The 20890-nt window shown below is 33.8% G+C and overlaps 2 protein-coding genes and 1 non-coding gene across 3 annotated transcripts; 1 reads left to right on the forward strand and 2 right to left on the reverse strand.

Moving 5' to 3' along the window:
• Window positions 1-12788: 12788 nt before the first annotated feature.
• Window positions 12789-12880, forward strand: LOC128281771 (small nucleolar RNA U30). The gene has a single exon (XR_008272041.1). It is a non-coding gene; the product is annotated as a small nucleolar RNA U30 (small nucleolar RNA).
• Window positions 12881-15484: 2604 nt separating this feature from the next.
• LOC128280766 (uncharacterized) lies at window positions 15485-16324 on the reverse strand. Its single transcript, XM_053019195.1, has 2 exons — window positions 15801-16324; window positions 15485-15709 (listed from the first exon to the last, which is right to left on the reverse strand). The coding sequence occupies exons 1-2, from the start codon at window positions 16322-16324 to the stop codon at window positions 15619-15621; spliced, it is 615 nt and encodes a 204-aa protein (XP_052875155.1). The 3' UTR covers window positions 15485-15618.
• Window positions 16325-16413: 89 nt separating this feature from the next.
• Window positions 16414-18026, reverse strand: LOC108482494 (TMV resistance protein N-like). Its single transcript, XM_017785629.2, has 2 exons — window positions 17700-18026; window positions 16414-17592 (listed from the first exon to the last, which is right to left on the reverse strand). Exons 1-2 carry the CDS (start codon window positions 18024-18026, stop codon window positions 16474-16476), a joined length of 1446 nt encoding a protein of 481 aa, XP_017641118.2. The 3' UTR covers window positions 16414-16473.
• Between the last annotated feature and the right edge of the window lie 2864 nt (window positions 18027-20890).

A 20890-nucleotide genomic window follows, 5' to 3' on the forward strand; every position in this document is an offset into this window, starting at 1 on the left:
TTTTAGAATAAGGTTTTTTAAACCTTATTAAATTCTACCTATTTGATATTGATTAGAATAAGGTGTTTCATTCTTACTGGTATATGGCTTTACAAGCCTATAAATAGACATAGTCTATTCCTCTTGTAATTTATTCAAATTCGACATAGTGAATTTTCTTCTCCTCTGCCCGTGGTTTTTTCTCGAAAGGGTTTCCACGTTAAAATCTTTGTGTGTTTTTATTTTTTATTTTATTTTATTTTCACAAATTGGTATCCGAGCTTCCGGGTTGTTCATCTCAATTACAGTAATGGTGTCTTTGAAGTATGAAATTCTGCTGTTGGATCTCAACACCAGATTTGCATTGTGGCAGATTAAGATGCAAGCAGTTTTTGCGTAGATGGATTTGGAGGATGCCCTGCTAGGGATAGATAAGATGCCTTCGACATTAACAGATGAAGAGAAGAAGCGTAAGGATCGAAAGGCATTAACACAATTACATCTGCATTATTCCAACAAAATTTTGCAGGATGTGATGAAAGAGAAGACTGTCGCTGCATTACGTAAGAGGCTAGAACAAATAGGTATGTCGAAAACTCTAACAAGCAAGTTGCATATGAAGCAGCGTCTTTATGCTCATCGTTTGGAAGAAGGTGCGTCTATACACGAACACTTAACAGTGTTTAAAGAAATTCTTTCAAACTTGGAGGCCATGGAGGTTCAGTATGATAAGGAAGATCTAGGGTTGATTCTACTTTGTTCGTTGCCCCCGTCTTATTCAACCTTTAGAGACACGATTTTATATAGCCGCGAGTCTCTCACAGTTGATGAGGTTTATGATTCTTTGACCTCGTATTATAAAATGAAACACCTTGTTTTTAAACCTGACTCTCAGGGAGAGGGTCTCATTGTTTGTGGGAGACAAGATCAGAATGCTGATGATGATCGTGGAAGGACACAAGAACGGAATCCTCGCGGTAAATCTAAGGGTAGATCAAAGTCTTCAAACAGAGGTAAAACTTGTAACTTCTGCAAGAAGAAAGGACACATTAAATCTAAGTGCTACAAGCTACTGAATAAGATTAAAAGGGAGGCTGCGAATCAAAAGGGAAAACAACCAAAAAATTCCGGTGAAGCTGATGTTGTAGAAGACTACAGCGATGGTGAACTTCTAGTCACTTTTGTCAATGATTCTAAAGTAAGCGAGGAGTTGATACTTTATTCAGGCTGCACCTTCCACATGAGTCCTAATCGGGATTGGTTTACAACTTAGGAAACAGTGTCTGAAGGTGTTGTTTTGATGGGAAATAATGCTTCGTGTAAAATCACAGGTGTTGGAACAATTAAAGTTAAGATGTTTGATGGAGTTGTCAAAACACTTAGTGACGTACGACATGTTCCAGAATTGAAAATAAATTTAATTTCGTTGAGTACTCTTGATTCAAAAGGGTATAGATACACAGCTGAAAGTGGGGTTTTAAAGATTTCCAAAGGTTCCCTTGTTGTGATGAAAGGGCAGAGAAAGATTGCCAAGTTACATGTTTTGTAGGGTTCTACTGTTGATGCAGCTGTCGCTTCCTCTTCCTTGTCAGGTGATGATATTACTACACTTTGACATATGCGCCACGGGCATATGAGTGAGAATGACATGGCAGAATTGAGCAAAAGAGGACTTCTTGATGGGCAAGGAATTTGCAAACTGAATTTTTGTGAGCACTGTGTTTTTGGGAAGCAAAAGAGAGTTCGATTCACCAGAGGAATCCATAACACGAAGGGAACATTGGAGTATATTCATTCTGATCTATGGGAGCCATCCAGAGTGCCTTCGAGAAGTGGAGCTAATTATATGCTAACCTTTATTGATGATTTTTCCAGAAAAGTTTGGGCGTTCTTCTTGAAGCAGCAAAGTGATGTGTTTTCCGCATTTAAGTCTTGGAAAATTATTATTGAAAAACAGACTGGAAAACAAATAAAATACCTTCGTACAGTCAATGGCTTAGAGTTCTGTTCTGATGAGTTTAATAGATTATGCAAGTCAGAAGGGATCGTTAGACACTTAACAGTTCGCCATACTCTACAGTAAAATGGCGTTGCAGAACGAATGAACAGAACGATCATAGAGAAGGTTCGATGTATGTTGTCAAATGCCAACTTATCAAAGTCGTTTTGGGCCGAAGCAGCCTCTACTGCATGTTTTTTAATCAACCGATCCCCATCCGTTACCATTGAGAAAAGACTCCTCAAGAGATATGGTCTGGTAATCCTGCTAATTATTCTGATTTAAAGATTTTTGGGTGTCCTGCGTATGCTTATGTTGATAATGGAAAATTGGAACTGAGATCCATTAAATGTGTTTTTCTTGGTTATAAAGCTGGTGTAAAAGGGTATAAGTTATGGTGTCCCGAAAATAAAAAAGTTGTGATTAGTAGAGATGTTGTTTTTGATGAGACTGCTATGCTACTTAACTTATCTCTTAAAGACTCTTCCAATAAAGAAAATCAAAAACAGGTGGCGCATCAGATTAATACAGAGTCAACTCCTCAAGCCAGTACAAAAATTGATAATAGAGTTGCTTCTTCACCACAATACTCTATCGCCAAAAACAGAACTAGAAGAGAAATTAAACCTCCAAAGAATTATGCCGAAGCTGATTTAGTTGCTTATGCTTTAAATGTGGCTGAAGATATAGATGTAAACCAAGAGCCATCTAATTATTCTGAGGCAGTTAGCTGTGAAGGCTCAGAAAAATGGATGTTTGCTATGCAAGAGGAGATGAAATCACTTCACAAAAACAAAACATGGGATCTTGTGAAACTTCCTAAAGGTAAGAAGATGTAAATGGGTGTTTAAAAAGAAAGAAGGGACTCAAGTAAACTGAAAAGAATTTTCTCTACAACTTTTCTGTCTATCATCTCCTCTCTAAGTAATTTGAGCTTATTCATGGTCTTTATAGGGTTTGTCTTTGTACTCCTTTAGAGTTTTAGACTCTTTCATTTTCAAGATTTCAAATTCTCTTTTGAGGTTGAGCACTTGCATTTGTTTAGTCCTATCACACCTTGCAAATCCTCTTGGAGCATCTCCCAAGCTTACTTTGCAGTCTCACATGCAATATGCCAGGAAAATTTCGTCAGAAATGGATGACTCAATACAACTATTTTCTTTCTCTTCACTATGATTATTTAACTGGGTCACATTTGGATTGGTCGGAAGTTAAGGTGATTCCTTATCATTTTCAACCACATCCCGAAGATCAAAAGCATTCAGATATGTCTTCATTTTGATAGTCCACATCCAATAATTTTCACCCGAAAAGAACGGTGTTGAACACAAAAAACAACTATTTGAAGTCATTTGGTGTTGACAAATGCTAGCTAACTCTTATCACAACTCTCAAATATTTGTAGGCCATGTAAGATTAAAGGTTTCTAATACCAAGTTCTTGGAAGAGAGAGAAGAAGCAAGAAAGAAACTTTGGAAGGAAAACTTAAAGAAAGAGAAATCTAAGAACAATATTTTTTTTTTGTTTCTTACTTGAATGCTTAAACTAAAGATGTTACACATATTTATAGTAAAAAAAAACTTTATCTAAATTATATTCTAAGCACCAATCATTTGTGTTCGTGTCATCATTCTTATCCAAAACATAATACTTACCCAAATTTTAGTCATCATCCTTATCGATCCTAAAACTTGTCCAAAATTTGCTACAAGGACTATTGATTAGTCATTAAAAAATAACAATAAATCTAGTTAAAATAAAATAATATTAAAAATATTTTAAAAGTTAAAAATATCATTATTTTCAACATAAATTCCTTCCTATCCCTGTGGAATCATTTAGGATATTCACGACAATATAGATCTCACTAAAATGGTCCTTTAAGTATAAGTTCCTTTACCTAACTTTTCCTTAAATTGATTTGTAAATCATAACTATTCCTTATGGGTTTGAGAGTTATGTAATTTAAAAAAAAAAACTCAAATTTTGTATCATTTTCCTTTGTCATCTTGTTCATTTTATATAGGTAACAGGTTGCAATTATTGCCATAACCAAATAGACATGAACCTAGAACTATACCTACATATAAATCATTTCAATCAAGAACAATCATTATCCTAACAATAACAATAACCACAGCAATTTTCCAGCAGCCGGAAATGAAAACGATTCTCACTTTTAAACAATAGCAAAGAAGTCGCTTCTAAATTGTTGGAAATATACTATTACAAACAAAACCGTTAGCACTGACAGGAAACCAAACTAAGTGTAAATAAATAATGCAATCATTGTACTGTGGAAAAACCACTCCTTAGAAGTGATTTTTCCCTAATTGGTATAATTGGAAATAAATGTTACCCCCCAAGGTTAACACAGTACTTCCAAATTCGTACATTCAAATGAGAAATATGGAACTAAAAAAGATTGCTTTTGTCGTAAAAGTCGGGAAATAAACTAGAATAAACTCGAGTAAACCATACTAGGTTCAATTCCCAAGAAAGATTGGAGGAGTCACAGACGGTCCCGTTTAAAACTCAATCTCCTAAACTGAAGGTCACACACTAATGTAATTTAGTAAAATACCAAAATTTTAGAGAGCAAGAACGAGAGAGAAAAGAGAGAACTGAGTTTTCTTGTTCTTTTCTATGTTGTGAAAAATGAGTAGAATAGTCTGTTATTTATATTATTTTCAGAATGTGCAAAATGATAAAATAACAGTGTTAGTTTTCAAAAATAGTAAAGGATTTTCCTCAATAGAAAATATTATGCAACAGTCAAAGGATTTTCCTTAACCAAAAAATATTCTACAGCAAAAAATACTTTGAAAAAATATTTTTGATTTTACATTACCAACATTCCCCCGCTAATGTAAAAGAATTAGAAAATTTTGTAAATATGAGAAAAAGGTAAAACGTGAGAAGAGTTAGCAAAATTAGCCACTTAAGCACTAGTATCTTGTGGATTTGAACTAGTATGTAGTGAAATTAGTGATTTTTCTCTTTAACAAGTGAATGAATCTTGAACTTGTTATGATAAGGCTTAACTTATGACACACGACTAATCTCAAGTCCAATTGAGCTTCATGATAGATCAACAATTTAGCCAATATACCTTGGGATGCTGAAAAGTGCTCTAGAAAAACAACCCAACGTCTTTCATAAAAGGTGGCAAACCCTTCACACTTACGTAGGTGATTTCATCAAGTTTATCTCAGTATAGACCACTCAGACCAAGACTATAAAATCATTAAGAATATTTAATAAGCTCAACCTCTCAGTTTTATAATTCGGTGAATTCATCAAGTCCGTCTCAATAAAACCACCCAAACTATGGGGTATGAATTCATTAAGAGTAAGAAACTCAACCTCACACGGTGATGAAGTCATCAAGTCCATCTTACTAGGACCTCCCAAACTCTGGACTATGAACTCATTAAGAGTAAGGAGCTCATCCTTGTACATGTACATTGTATGCCATGAGGATAGGTAAAGATGTACACTGTGAGTCTTTCCATGGTTTCATTTGACCGCATTGAATTTAAAAGACTAAATTGGGCATCCACCATGAATTCCTTAACCAGTGGGCTTAAGTCTTATCCCTCTTGACGAATCAAGAACCATTTTCCTACATAACCCTTTGGTTAGTAGGTCAGCTACGTTCTTATCAGATTTTATGTACTCCATGATGAGTACTCTATTTTTTATTAAGTGTCTCTCATATTCATGTCTTATTTGTATATGTATTTTTTTGTCATTGTAAGCTTGGTTTCGAGCAAAACAAATGGCGACTTATGAATCACATAATAATGACACAGGAGGTGTAAGTTTCCCCCATAAAGGAATCTCTGCAAGCAAATTTCGGAGCCACTTGGCCTTTTGCCGAACTTAGTTAAGAGTTATAAAGTCTAATTCCATCGTGGAGTGAGCAATACACGTCTATTTAGCAGATTTCAAAGAAATAATTGCTCCATCTAAAGTAATGACATACCTACATGTAGAGCTAACTTTATCATTTACCCAGTTTGCATCACAATACATCTCTAGGACTGCAGGGTATCCAACAAATTCCAACTTCCAATTTATTGTACTTTAATTTCAGTCAAAACCATTTGGGAAAGTTTAACCTTGATAACATAGTAACTTGCAAACTATGACATTTTCCCCCACTTACTATGTTGATGCCCTCATCGACATGAAGCCACTTTCGTAACCTTGTTGTGTTGAGTTGACATTTTAGTCTCAAGTTCATCTTGGGCCTTCAAGGCCTAAGATTATGATCCATTCAATGCACATCAGACATAGACCTGAACTTGGTCTCATCTTAATTGTAACGTCCCTTAACCCTATACCACACCGGAACAAGGTTACGAGACATTACCAGTCAATACAGTCCAATTCCGGTCATTAATTAAAATAAATATTCACACACATCCTAGTTTTAAGATGTAATCCCTTTAATGAGCCCTTGCGATCCAACATGAACAGTAAATTCAATTCGGAACTAATTTAGAATTACTAAGAATTTTTAGTAAATTTCAAAATTCATACTATATACCGTTGCCAACCATAATTTACTTATTTCATCAATACTTTTACAACCTAAATGACTCTCATTAAACATCCTTGGTACATGCCATTATCAATACTCAACATACTTTACCTCAATGAATTCGGGATCGTCCTGGGATACTGATTCAACGTACTATCTTTACTTAACCTGCGCACGGAAACAAACCGTACGCTGAGTATGGTATACTCAGTGGTATTTCTATAATCCAAACATTTAATAATACAACAAATACTTAAGATCATAATAACAATTACAATTATGTAATTATTTATTCATAGATAAATTTCAACTACTTACCATATAAATTTTATATAGTTCATATAATAAACACAATAACATAATTGTTCAATTCTTAAATAAATCCATTACTATTTACTCCATTCTTTCACTTACTATTCAAGATAGCTTTCCTCAATTTATTCACAATTCAATATCATTAAACTATATTCAACTATACACTTATCAATCATATTCCATTTTAATTCATTTCAATAACAGTCAATTTCATTTATATCATATCAACTTACTATCCTGATAGCTTTCACTATAAACATACGATTCATATATCTCAAATCACATTTCGATTCATCAAGTGGCATCATATGTCATCAATTCAAACTCCAATCATTTCATGAACCTTTGGTTCATATTTTCAATTTCATATCTAAATTTTCAATTCTCAATTCAATTTCTCGTTTCATTTCAATAGCTTGATCAATCAAATTTATTCCATTTATCTTTCACTTATTTACCCCTATTAACGAACCCGGACTTTGACGGATACACGGATTCCAACCCAAACACACCAAGATAAAGACATTGTGCCTAAAACGGTACATAGTACCTGATCAGATATCGACACATAAAGTGCCTAAACGACACACGAGGTGCCCGATCGACACATGAGGTGCCCGAAATACGACACATAAAGTGCCTGATCGGTAAAGGCGGCAAATCCGTACACTTCTATATCCTATGGCATGCCAACTATATCCGACTCAATTTCGACTAGTTAATAGGGTATTTCATTCACTTTCTCAATTTAATAATCCTTTCATCAATATCTCATTCCGATAATTACACATATTTACCCATTTTCACAATTCATACAATTTTATTCAATTCAATAAATATATTTCAATTATGCACATTAATTCATAATTCAATACAATTCAATTCACTTTTCAATACCAAATATTCAAATATCACAATCTCATATATTCATATCAATTTCCTCATATTTCCAATCAATATATTTTTCAATATAACATTCATTCAATATTCAAATTTCTACATAAATCATATATATTATATAATTCAATCAATATAAATTCAATCAAAATAATTTCAATCAATATAAATTCAATAAATTCATCGCATACCAAAATCAATCCATTTCAATTGTAAAATATCATAATTCAATCACTAACAATTGCCATATGTATATAAATAAAATAAATAATGACTAAGTTTGGATTATAGAAATACAAACCGTAATTTTCGAGCTAACTCCCGTTGACTTTGTCTTGTCCTTTCTTAGCCGAGATTTCCGGTACCACATTGACTACGAAATTAATACAATTCATAATCATTAATACATTACTAATTCATATCTTGAGTTACAGAATTCTAAATCAAGATCCGCTAATTTTTCCTGAAACTAGACTCACAAATCTTCTTACAAAAAAATTTCCAGAATTTTTGGTTTAGCCATTAAGTACAGTTTATTCTTTAAATTCACTCCTATTCTGCTGTCTGACAGTTTCGTCCCTTCTTCACTAAAAATTAATTATCTCACAGTGCAGAACTCAGATAATATTCCCATTGATTTCTCCTGAAAAAAGATTCATTATGAATTCTAAACATATAACTTTAAACCTCTAATTATTTTTCTTCAATTTTTTGTGATTTTCCAAAGTCAGAACAGGGAAACCCGAATTCATTCTGACCTTGTCTCAAAAATTTCATTATATCTTATAATTTACAATTCAATTGCTTATACCGTTTCTTCTATAAGAAACTAGACTTAATAAGCTTTAATTTCATATTTCATTCATCCTCTAATTCAATTTCTACAATTTTTGGCGATTTTTCAAACTTAGGCTACTGCTGCTGTCCAAAATGTTGATTTGCTTTAATTTCAATTTAATCCTAACTAAATTCACTTACTTTTCTATCTTAATTCATACTTTATTTCTACTCAATTTTTAACCAAACTTAGACATAATTATCTATTTTTCATCATAAAACCATAATTTCGAAATTCTTTCAATTTAGTCCTTAAAGCATAAAACTTATGAATCACTTTACAATTCAATCCTTATATCATTTCTAACTTGAATTTCTATCAATTTAGCCCTTAATTCATCATTTTATTTAACATGGACAATATCTAGAAATCTAATAACTTTCAAAATATCAACTTAATTTCATCAAAACTTTGTTCTAAAACTTCCAAAACATCAAAATTAAGTAAAAAGGGCTTGATTGACTTACTTATTAAAGCTTAAAGCTTCAAACCTTAAATTTTCTCTTTTCTCCCTTTCTTTCTTTCTTTTTCTCCCCTGCTCTCTGTTTCGTTTCATTCTGTTTCTATTTCCTTTCTTTTGTTTCTTTCATTTATATAATATAATATAATATAATATAATATAATATAATATAATTAAAACATAAAATATCTTTATTATATAATAATATAATAATATAATAATATACTAAACATAAAAAAATCTTAGATTTTCTTCACGGTAAACCACCTCAATTTATACTTTTGTATAATTTCCTTTTTAGTCCTTTTTATTTTCTTTTAATCTATAATTCAACTTTTACCCCTTATTCAATTTAGTCCTTTTTCTTAATTACTCTTAATTAAATTAAATTCACTTAATTAAACTCTAATTAACCACTCATTTTACTTCGTAAATATTTTTAATAAATATTTACGAATCCGTTTTTTAGAAACGGAGACCCAAAAATACACTTTTTCGGTAACGGTAAAATTCGGGTCGTTACATTAATCGTTGGTGTAGTATTGTCTATGCCTATTCTTTCACCAAACACTTGGACTCAATGCCACAACATATAATCATCATGTTACAGCCTTGAGAAACCCTTAATGGTTTGATCCATTGTCAACTAAATATTACTATGACCTTGAAACTTAAAAATACATTCCTCTGGATGCGGCACCAACCACACTCTTGCGACATCTTGCTAGATGTGTCCCTTTGAATGTGGTTTATGCCAACCACCCCTTGGGCCCCAACACTAAAGTTCCTAAAATGGGAAATAGAGACATATTGGTCATCCCCAACTTAGGCCCTTTCAGTCCCTTCATGGTCACCTTATTGGGTGTGGTCATCTTGGCCAACCACAACATATGTGGCACCACTGAACTAGGTTGATCTCAATATCATTTTTGGACTTTAATGTTCATTCACGCAAACTCTATCATGTTGCTTCTTTCTCCGCACAATCTCATAAGTTTCCTGAACAAGACATCCCTCCACTAGTTCTCTTGTTCAAGCTTTCGGACTTAATAATCCTCCTATCTACTTTGGTTAAACCTTTTGTGACACTTGAACTAGCTCCTCAAATATCATGTATTAGTACCTCATCATGAATAAAGACATCATAAGCTCTATCCTAAACACAAGGATCCAAAGATCTGCTCATGGTCCTCCGACCAACTCAAATTTAAAGGTCCTCCAACCCATTCAAACTTCAGCTCGTTAGGTCTTTCAAACCTATCTTGACTACAATGGCCCACTAGCCACCACAGATGGAGCTTGCAATTGCTCAAGTGCTACTTAGGCACACTTTTGCACTACTCAAGTGTCTTCAAACGATTGTCTCAATATCATGCAAACATATTTATAAATCCAATTTCCCCTTCATTGTCTATTTTTTCTTTTCCAAGATTTAAACCCTTAGACCCTTTAGGATTTTACGATACTCAGAGTTTATAATCAAGTCCCATATGCTCAACTCTCAACTTAAAATGAGCAACCCAGAGCTAAACCACCTGAGATCTGAATCAACAAAGCCAAACCCGCGTTCTAACACCTTAAAGCCCTCCACTCATACAAGCTCACGTTACCAAGCTCGGCTTCTAAATTAAGCTTTTTTTGCTTCCAACAGTCGAAAACGAAAACGATTCTCACGTTTAAACTGTAGCAAAGAAGTCACTTCTAAATTGTTGGAAATATACTACTGCAAACAAAATCGTTAGTACTGACAAGAAACCAAACTAAGTGTAAATAAATAAAGCAATCATTATGGTGTAGAAGAACCACTACCTTAGAAGTGATCTCGCCCTGATTGGTGTAATTGGAAATAGACGTCACCCCTCAAAGTTAACACAGTACTTCCAAATTCGTACACCTGAATGAGAAAGATGGAACTCAAAAGGATTGCTTTTCTCATAAAAGTAGGGAAATAAACTGGAAGAAACTCGGGTAAACCATACTAGGTTCAATTCCCAGGAAAGATTGATGGTCGTAAAACTAACTAACAATTTGACTTAAGGCAAGCACACCTATCGAGCAGTAATATAGTTATGGTGAGACTGAAAATATCGTATCCACGAGGACTAAAAGTAGTAGTAATTACTATCTTTTTATTATCTAGCCTAAAAATTAAGAGAATGTTTATCTAAGGCTAAACCTAATTATCTAATTAACTAAGATTAGGACATAGATTAAAGTTGGAGAATACTTTTTAGAAAACCGATGGACAAGACAATACCCAAGAAAGAATCCACCTAGACTTCACTTATTACCTTTGAATTAGACGATTTATTCACTTGACTTAATCCGTAGAATTCCGTGATTTATGTTAATATCTCTTTCGAGACTAAAAACAACTGACTCTAGGTTGATTAATTGAAACCTCTTTCTAATTAAAACCCCTATTATCGCATTAACTTGATCTATGGATTCCTTTATTAGATTTGACTCTAATCCGGCAGACTTATGTCGTCCAATCTCTAGGATTGCATACAACTCCGCTTAATTATGAATGAGCTACTCTTAAACAGGGACTTTTGCTCCACTGAATAAGCATATCAAAGACCTAAATTAATATCCTGGAATATTAAAGCAAGGGTTAAACTCAAAATTAAGAATAAGAACAAGTATTTATCATAAAAATCAAAGAATAATAAGATTCATCTTAGGTTATATCTCCCTTAGGTATTTAGGGAGTTTAGTTCATACTAATAATGGAAAACATCTCAAAGTTTGGAAAACAACAAAACATAAAGAAACTCAAACAACTTCTAGGAAATTGGATGGAAATCTTCAGTCTTGATGTAGATCTTGCTCCTGAATTGATTTCAATGGCTTTCCTTCAGTATTTTTCTGCCTTCTACTCTGCGTGTCCTTCTAATCCTTTTATAAGGTGTTTATATAGACTTTGGAATGCCCAAAATAACCCAAAATTAGCCTTTTCCGAGTAGAACTATACTTGGGCTCGATAGGGACACGGCTGTGTGCCACGCCCGTGTGAAGGTTCTCAGGCTGTGTGTAATTCTGACTTGGATTAATGTCGACACGGCCATGACACACGGGCGTGTGGTCTACCCGTGTGTCACACACGGGCGTCTGGATCACCCGTGTGGAAGTGCCTAGGCAGTGTGAAACACTGATTTATGCCCAATTTGTCCGTTTTTGGCCCGTTTCTCTCTCTTTTTGCTGTCCTAAGCTTTTTTGAGTATAAATCATGAAATTAAAGGATTAGGAGCATCAAATTCAATGAAACCAAGGAAAAATCATCCATAAATATGCCAAGCATGGGGTAAAAATATGTATATATTATGGTTTATCAGAGGGGTCAAAGATGGTCCCACTTAAAACCCTATCTCTTAGACAAAATATCACACTAACATGATTTAGTAAAATACCAAAATTTTAGAGAGCAAGAATTGGGGAGAAAAGAGAGAATTGAGTTTTCTTGTTTTTTATGTGTTGTAAAAAATTACTAGAATAGTCTGCTATTTATATTGTTTTTAGAAATGGCAAAATTGTAAAAAACAGTGTCAGTTTCCAAAAATAGTAGAATATTTTCCTCAACAGAAAATATTCTGCAACAATTAGAGGATTTTCCTGAACCGAAAAATATTCTATAACAGAAAATATTTTGAAAAAATATTTCTTGTTTTGCATTACCAACAGCTATATCATTCATTGATTTGAAAAGTGATGGCAATGTTTAAGTTTATGTTTATGTATTATTGAAAGAGGCGGTGATGATTATAGAAATTTAAATCTCTTTAACCTGATTCGTAAATCTGAGGATGAAACTTTCCATCCATTCTTAAACATTTTTTGAGCCTCTTTTATCTCTTTGCAAAAACAATTCTTTTACCAAATCTTGTTTATTCCTATTTTATCAACAAAAAAATTTGTGAAGCAAAATTAAAAACAACTATAATAAGAAAAATATTTTGGAAACTTGAATATATATTTGAATTATTATTTTAATTATATCATCTTATACTAAATTTAGGGCTAAATTTAGAATTAGAACTAAATTGATAACTTTTGTAAATGTTGAGGTTAAATTTATTGAATTTTTAGAATTTGAATTAAAATGACAAATTTTATAAACATTAAGGGCTGAACTTGTTGAATAATTTATATTTAGGATCAAATTGATAGAATGTCAAAATATTAGAGGGCTAAATTTGTTATTAGACTACTAAAAAAAAGCTCATGTAAGCTTGTTGTGATTCATCTAATGACAACGGGAGAGTGACCAAAATATTTGATTTTGCAAAGTTTAATGACTAAATCAAAAAAATTAATAGGTTAGTGATCAAAACAAACGAAGTTAATAATTTGTTGGCTCCTAATTGAACTTTAAATTCAATTTTCCTGTTTTGTACCTTGAACTCTAGTTCTATACACCTCTCAATCTATGTTACCTTAGACTCTTCATTTTTCATGAAGTATATGTATGCTACAATTGTGTATGACACATTTGGATATGGATACATGATATAATCCTCCAAATACCTAAGGGAACTTAAAACAAGAATTGAGTATATCAACATTAAACACATATCTTTATCCGATATTCACCCAAAATCCATGTAGTATAGTGACCATCATCTAGATGCTAGTATTTTATGGAAGCAAATGTTTAGATCTTCATGTAGTACATATACAACTTTTTAAAGGCTGCTTTCAAGAGAAAATCTTCATGCTTATCTCTTGTAGTTAAGATGTTTGAATAAGTTTGTCCACTTTATAAACATATGGACATGGTTTGATTACAATAGTAGCCATTGTGATTCACTATTTTATCTTAAAATTGTTGTATATAGTGGTTCTGGGATGGACTAATACAACCAAGTAGAATAATGCTAGAAAAAAAGAAGAATAAATAATGAGAAATGTTATAGGCAAGGCACTTCCAAGAAGCTTTCTGTATGATATAGTTTCTTTACAATGGCACAAATGGCCTGAAAATCTTATCCCTAGAGTACACGCACATGTCAAAACAAGTAGAACAATGCTAAAAGAATAAGACAATTCCAAGAAGCTTTCTGTATGAAAAAGTTTCTTTACTGTGGCACAAATGGTATGAAAATGTTATCCCTAGAATACAATGGTTACTCAAAACAAGGAAATGATTGCGCTTGAGTTTCTTCTTGAACGCACATGTCAAAATGTTATCCTAGGATAGAATGACTATGCTATTATCTAATGTTTTAAAATTTCTCTTATTAGCTAAATTCGGCTTAAGATTGACTTGATTAACTTGTAGGCCGTTTCATTATTAAAAAATAATTAAATTTATTAAGTAGTAATCCCATTGGAATTAACCTAAATAGAAATAAGAATTAATGTCTTGACATCAAAAAATTATACTGTTAACTAAAATAATTAAATTATGTACAAATTTAATTATGTATAAATTTGTTTAATATTAAGTAAGCAATTAAGATAATAAATCAAATTTTAAGAGCACACCAGGCTCAGCCCGATTTGTGATGGGCTTCAGCAAGAATTTTATGTATGGGATCACAAGCAATTTAGAAAACTAATTTGAGCTTGAAATTACTTTTAGTTAACTGATCAGTTAATCGAATTAAATTAGTATTAATTAAATTTTTAATCTTTTAATTATTAATTAAATTAATTTTTTTAAAAACTTAATCGAACTGAAATATTTCGCTTAATTCGGTCATTTAACTAAATTAACCGAAATTGAATTTTTTACTTTTTTTATAAAACAAGTATAAAACATATAAAAAATTAATAATATTTATTTGACCGAATTAAAACTACATATAATTTGTATTGTTAATTATTAAGTTCAATTAATTTAATTAATTACTCGATTTGAAACTGAATTAACGATAACTAAACTTCCAAAAAAATCATTAATTGACCTCCGACCAAATTAGATTGTTGATTTACAGAATTAGATCGATTTGGTCAATTAATTCAGTTTTAACTAAAACTTGAACACCCTAACTCAATCCATGTACATATCTAGGCATGACAATTATTCATCTATATATCCCCTTTTCACAAGAATTATTCATCTCGTCCTTTAGTTTTCAACAAAAATGATAGATGGCTATATGATTTTAAACCTTTGAGAAGCTTTCAAAGCTTTATAAATCATCTAAGCCAAATGTTTGGTTAAGAAATTCATACCGTGCCGACATTTGATCACAATCAATGATACAATCGAAGGGGTTTTAGCTGATTTTGGTTCATATAACATTACGTCAAGACCAAGAAGTGGAAATCTTTTCTTTCATGGTTAGAATCTCAAATTTATTAAATATTCTCTTTTTAAATAACACACGCTATTCCATAATTGCACAAAATTCTCTCTTTGTTTTTTCTTCCTCGCTCTGCTTTTTCTCTTTATTTCAATGACTAGTCGGTAAGTTAAGAAAAAATCGATAACAAAGCCGATAGAGAAAACTCGACTGAATTAGCTAATTAAATGATTTTAACCAATTGTATTTTCCGTCTATAACAAAATTGAAACACAAGTTGTACGAAAAATATAAATCTATATGAAAGAAAATGGATAAAACAATATAAAGCTAGGAGAGCAGTCGATGGTTTTCAACATATGATTGACAGAGTCGACAAAATAGAGTTTTGTTCCGCTGATCACCTGCTTTCACATTCAACCTGGAAAAGCACGAAGATATGAAGTAAATTAGCCTTATAAAACAGGAGTCAACAGCATATATCAATCACTGTAAATAAGTGAAGGCTTCACCATTTTCTCTTGACAAGGGCGCCATTATTATTCCCGTTTGATCCACTGTTTGAATGCATATCATCAAAATTTGAAGAAGTTGACCCCCTATGTTCATATATGGTTTGGTCCATCTCTTCCAAATCTTCCTCATACACTATTCGAGCCCCGCATTTCTTCACCATGGAATTGATGCCCCAGATTTCGAATGCAACCTCAATTTCAAATCTTTCCTTCAACATATCTGTGCTGGATCCAGAAACCTCAGTTTCTTTGCATTCTAATTCCACCAGGGATGAAAAATCAATGCCATTAAGAGGCAAATATTGTATCCAAAGGTGGTCTTTGGTCACTCTCGTAGATTTACCGTCTAAATGAAAATAGTCTCTTTTAAATTCTCCGGAGAAATTTCTACCATGGATAACAAATGTATACGAAATATGCTCCCCCCTTCGAGGTTTATTATTGAAGTCAGAGAAGAAAAGACAGCTGAAAGCGAATCCTAAGAACTGTGTATCATTCAGAAAATTGGGAGGCAATTGCATCTTTATTATAGATTTTGAAGAGTCATCCGTTTGACTGCTAAACCATTTTGGGATTTCACTTCCCGGTATGACAATGTCATAACATTCTGTTCTTGCATTTGCTACTAGCAGCAAACAAGAGACACATTTTCTGAAACTAGTACCATAAATCAATGGGAGCGATAACAGCAAAAATTAAAGGTACTAACCTTAAGACGTGTCTTCAGCATTGCTACTGCATTGTTATCCTCTGCCAATTTGAAGCAGTTAACAGCACAAATGTACCCATTAACCCTTGAAGGGAAAGCTGTTGTTGAAGGTGCAACTAATTCCAATGAAGCACAACCATCTATCCATAATTCTAAGCCTGCTGGAAGCTCAGGCAATGACTTAAGCCTTTTACAATCAGCAAGTGTTAGAACAGTAAGCTGGGAAAGTCGACTAAGAGTTGCAGGTAGGGTGATGAAATTGTTATCACTAAGCTGTAGAATTTCCAACGAGGACAAGCTGCAAATATCATTAGGAATAACCCCCTCATCAAGGTTGCAATCAATTAAATCCAACTCTTTTAAAGTACTCAAACCTGACAAAATTGCAGGTAGCCTCAAACTCATACAGTCCCAACTAGGACCTTTTTTTGCGCTCGAAATAAAAGGCCAATATGCTCGTACCCTAGATGGTGGTCCCTTGCATCCTCGAAAAGACAAAAATTTCAGATTTTTCATATGAAAAATGAAGGACGGTGGTCTTGTTATGGCAATTCCACTCAAGTCAAGTTTCTCCAAAGATTTTATTTGCTGCAAATTCTCTGGCAAATTTTCAAGCTTAGAGCAACCAGAGAGAACGAGAGTTGTGAGGAATTCACAACCACCTATGCTGCTTGGGAGATTCTCAAGCTTACAACAATCTTTCAGATTTAACAACACAAGACTCCTGAGATGTCCAATTGAAGAGGGAAGTTCGTTAATATCAGTCCCATCTAAATGAAGCTTTTTCGAACACTTCATTTCTCCCACAACCTCTGGAATCCATTTTATATTTGAACAACCTGAAAGAATTAATGTTTCAAGAGATTCCCTTCCAATTTTGGATGGGAAACTCCTAAGGCTTTTGCAGTTTCTTAAATTCAAAAGCTTAAGCCTCCTTAGAAGCCTGATGCTTGGATGAAAATCTGCTATTCCAGTACCTTCCAAAACCAAACTTTCAAGGTTTGGGACCATTCCGAAATCTGGTGTTTTCACAAGATTTCTAGAGCATTTGAGGTCGACCAATTTTAACTTATGCAAAAGCTGTTGGAAAAAAACAATAGAAAAACAAAGAATTGAAATGTCTTTTTTTTTTTTTTACTTCGCTATCTGTGTTAGGCAAATAATTGATAAAACAATGTAATTCCTACCATGTCCGGCTTCCATAATTTTTGAATGCAGCTATAGGGCAGAAGAAGTGCAACAAGCTTTTCTGGTTGGAAGCTTGAAGGGAAGAATTTGAAAGGATACCCATGCCACTCCAAAAGTCTTAACTCGTTGCTAAGATATTTAATATCACAAGAATTTGGGGCATTGAAGAATCTGAGCAATCTTAACCTTTTCATCTTCAAGAAGGCATCAACACTCAAAGTCCAGGTCTTATTTTGTTCCCTGATAACCAAGGGCAAATGGTGAATGACCTCCACAAAATACAGAGTAAAGTAATCAACTACAAATACACAGATAGATGTATGCATTTGTACCCGGTGTAATCCAAGACTATACCTTGAACAGCTTCCGTGGCCTGAAAATCAGAGTAATCGACAATTAATAGTAAATTTAATGGCTCAACTCTGCATATAACAGCTATGACAAGTTTAGTTACTAGAGTAATAGAAAAAGCTTATTTAGTACATATGTTCAAATGATTAAATATAAAATAAAAATAATTAGTACAAATTTACAAATAATAAGTAAATAAAACCTCTTCAAAATAAGAAAAAGTTGTACTTCTCTGTGACAAATAAATTATGTGAGTGGTTAAAAATTTTCAATTGTAATTAATTTATAGTTAACTCATACACTTAAATAAGCAAAAATAATAATAATACCCCTATCAAATGTAGCACTATAATTTTAATATTTACTTGAAAACTTACTGTGTTTTCTGTTAGCACATTATAGGTATCATTTTCTTTGTTAGAACAAAGTTAGCAGCAACAATATACAAACAAGTATAAATTTGCTTAAGAACAAAAATGAAACCGAGAGCAAGAAAGAGTGAACTTGAGCACACACTTGGATGATAAAATCAGCAACATTCTTCATACCTTTTGAGAACTAAAATACAAAGTTTATAAGTCAAAATGACTATTACCTAATGAGCTAACTACTCCCACTAATCTACTAATACAAGATTGAATTACAGACACAAGTAAGCTGACATATCAGCTACTACATCAACTTCAAATCAAAAAACAAATCCTACTAACTTTGGCAACAAGTTGCAAAGTAACTAAACTAAGTTACATTGAAACAAAATAGTCAAAATGAACTGAATTAGCTGCGCCACCAATTACGCTTCAAGTGCGACTTGCTTTCAATCTTCTTCTTGGTTCTTTGTTGCAATGCAGGCCAAATCTCAACACTCCTCCTTGGACTGTATGCAACAAACACCAATAGATTTTCTTAAAGCTTCAAATCGTACAGTACCAAGTGGCTTTGTCAAAATGTCAGTCAACTGATCCTTTGAACAGCAATGCACTAAGCTAACTTCTCTGGATTGCTCAGCTTCTCGAATAAAATGGAACTTGATTTTGAAATGCTTGGTCTTTCCATGAAAGACCGGATTCTTGGCTATTGCAACTGCCGATTGGTTGTCAACCAAGATCTCAGTAGCATCAAGTTGCTCTTCATTTAGATCACATAGCAACTTCCTAAGCCAAATGGCTTGATTTATCTTCTTCTTCTTTGCTATATACTCGCTTGCAGTTGATTGAGCAACGATGCATTGCTTCTTCGAACTCAACAGAACACACTTGAGCCAAGGGTATAAAAGTACCCCGACGTGCTCCTCATGTCATCGATGCACCAAAGCCCAATCACTATCCGAATAACCAACTAACTTCAACTGTTTTCTTTCTTAAACAATACACCAAGCCTCAAGGTTCCTTGATGTATCTCAACACTCTTTTAGCAACTTTGAAATGCACCATATTCGAGCAATGCATGAATCTAGCCAATAAACCGACTGCATGCATCAAGTCGGTCTAGTTGCTGTCAAATAGAGTAAACAGCCAATTACGCTCCTATACTCCCTTTCATCAACCTTTTCATAATCACTAATGCTTGACAGCTTCTCACTTTGAGCCATAGGAGTGCTCATAGGCTTACAATTTTGCATGCCAAATTTATCTAGAATCTTCAAGGCAAATGCTTGCTGACTGATGAAAATCCCTCTATCGGATTGGTTTACTTCCATCCCAAGGAAGTAAGTCATAGTTCCCAAGTCAGTCATGTCGAATGCTTCTTGCATCTGTGCTTTAAACTCATCAATAATGACATCCTTGCTTCCAGTCACTAGCAAGTCATCAACATAAATCGAGACAATTAGCAATGTCTCCTCCTTTAACTTCTTCACAAAGAGGGTAGGCTCACTCAAGCTTTTCTCGAACCCGAGCCTCGACAGGTAAGTATCGATCCTGTCATACCAGGCTCTAGGTGCCTGCTTCAGCCCGTACAAGGCTTTCTTAAGCCTATACACCTTATCTTCATGTCCTTGAACTTGAAAGCCATCAGGTTGCTCAACATAAATCTCTTCCTTGAGATAACCATTCAAGAAAGCTGACTTAACATCCAATTGATGGATCCTCCATTGCTTCTGTGCAGCTAAAGAAAGCAGAAGCTTAATGGTGTCAAGTCTTGCTACTAGGGCAAAGGTTTCTTCAAAATCGATTCCATACTGCTGACTATACCCTTTGACCACCAGCCTTGCCTTGTGCTTGTTCAATGACCCATCAGCATTGAACTTTGCTCTAAAGACCCATCGAACACCAATAACCTTCTTCTTTTCTGGCCTCTTAACCAAATCCCAAGTCTGATTCTTTTGAATCATATCCAATTCTGCCTCCATAGCTTTCTTCCAATTCATGTCCCTAGTTGCTTCCTCGTAGCTAGAAGGCTCCACAATGGCCACATTGCATCTCTGATAGACATCAGCAATGGATCTAGTACCTCTCACAGGAAGATCATCAACATTGCCACTGATAGGATCACTTTCAGCTAGTTCCAAGTTGCCTTCAGCTGAATCTTCTTCAAGCTGACATGCATTCGAACCATCCCAGTTCCAAGTCCTCTCTTCATCAAATCTGATGTCTCTACTCACCAATATCTTCCTTGTTGAAGGATCATAGACTCTATAACCTTTCTTGTTACTGCTATAGCCTACAAATATGCAAGGAACAGACCTCTTCTCGAGTTTGGTCCTTCTTTCAGCAGGTACAAGGACATAGCACACACATCCAAAGATCTTCAAATGAGACACTGTTGGCTTAAGTCCATGCCATGCTTCGAAGGGTGTCTTGACTTTGACAGCATGTGTTGGAAGCTTGTTGAGCAAGTA

This window comes from Gossypium arboreum, chromosome 1 (genome assembly GCF_025698485.1).
Source record: "Gossypium arboreum isolate Shixiya-1 chromosome 1, ASM2569848v2, whole genome shotgun sequence".
Taxonomy (NCBI): Eukaryota; Viridiplantae; Streptophyta; class Magnoliopsida; order Malvales; family Malvaceae; genus Gossypium; species Gossypium arboreum.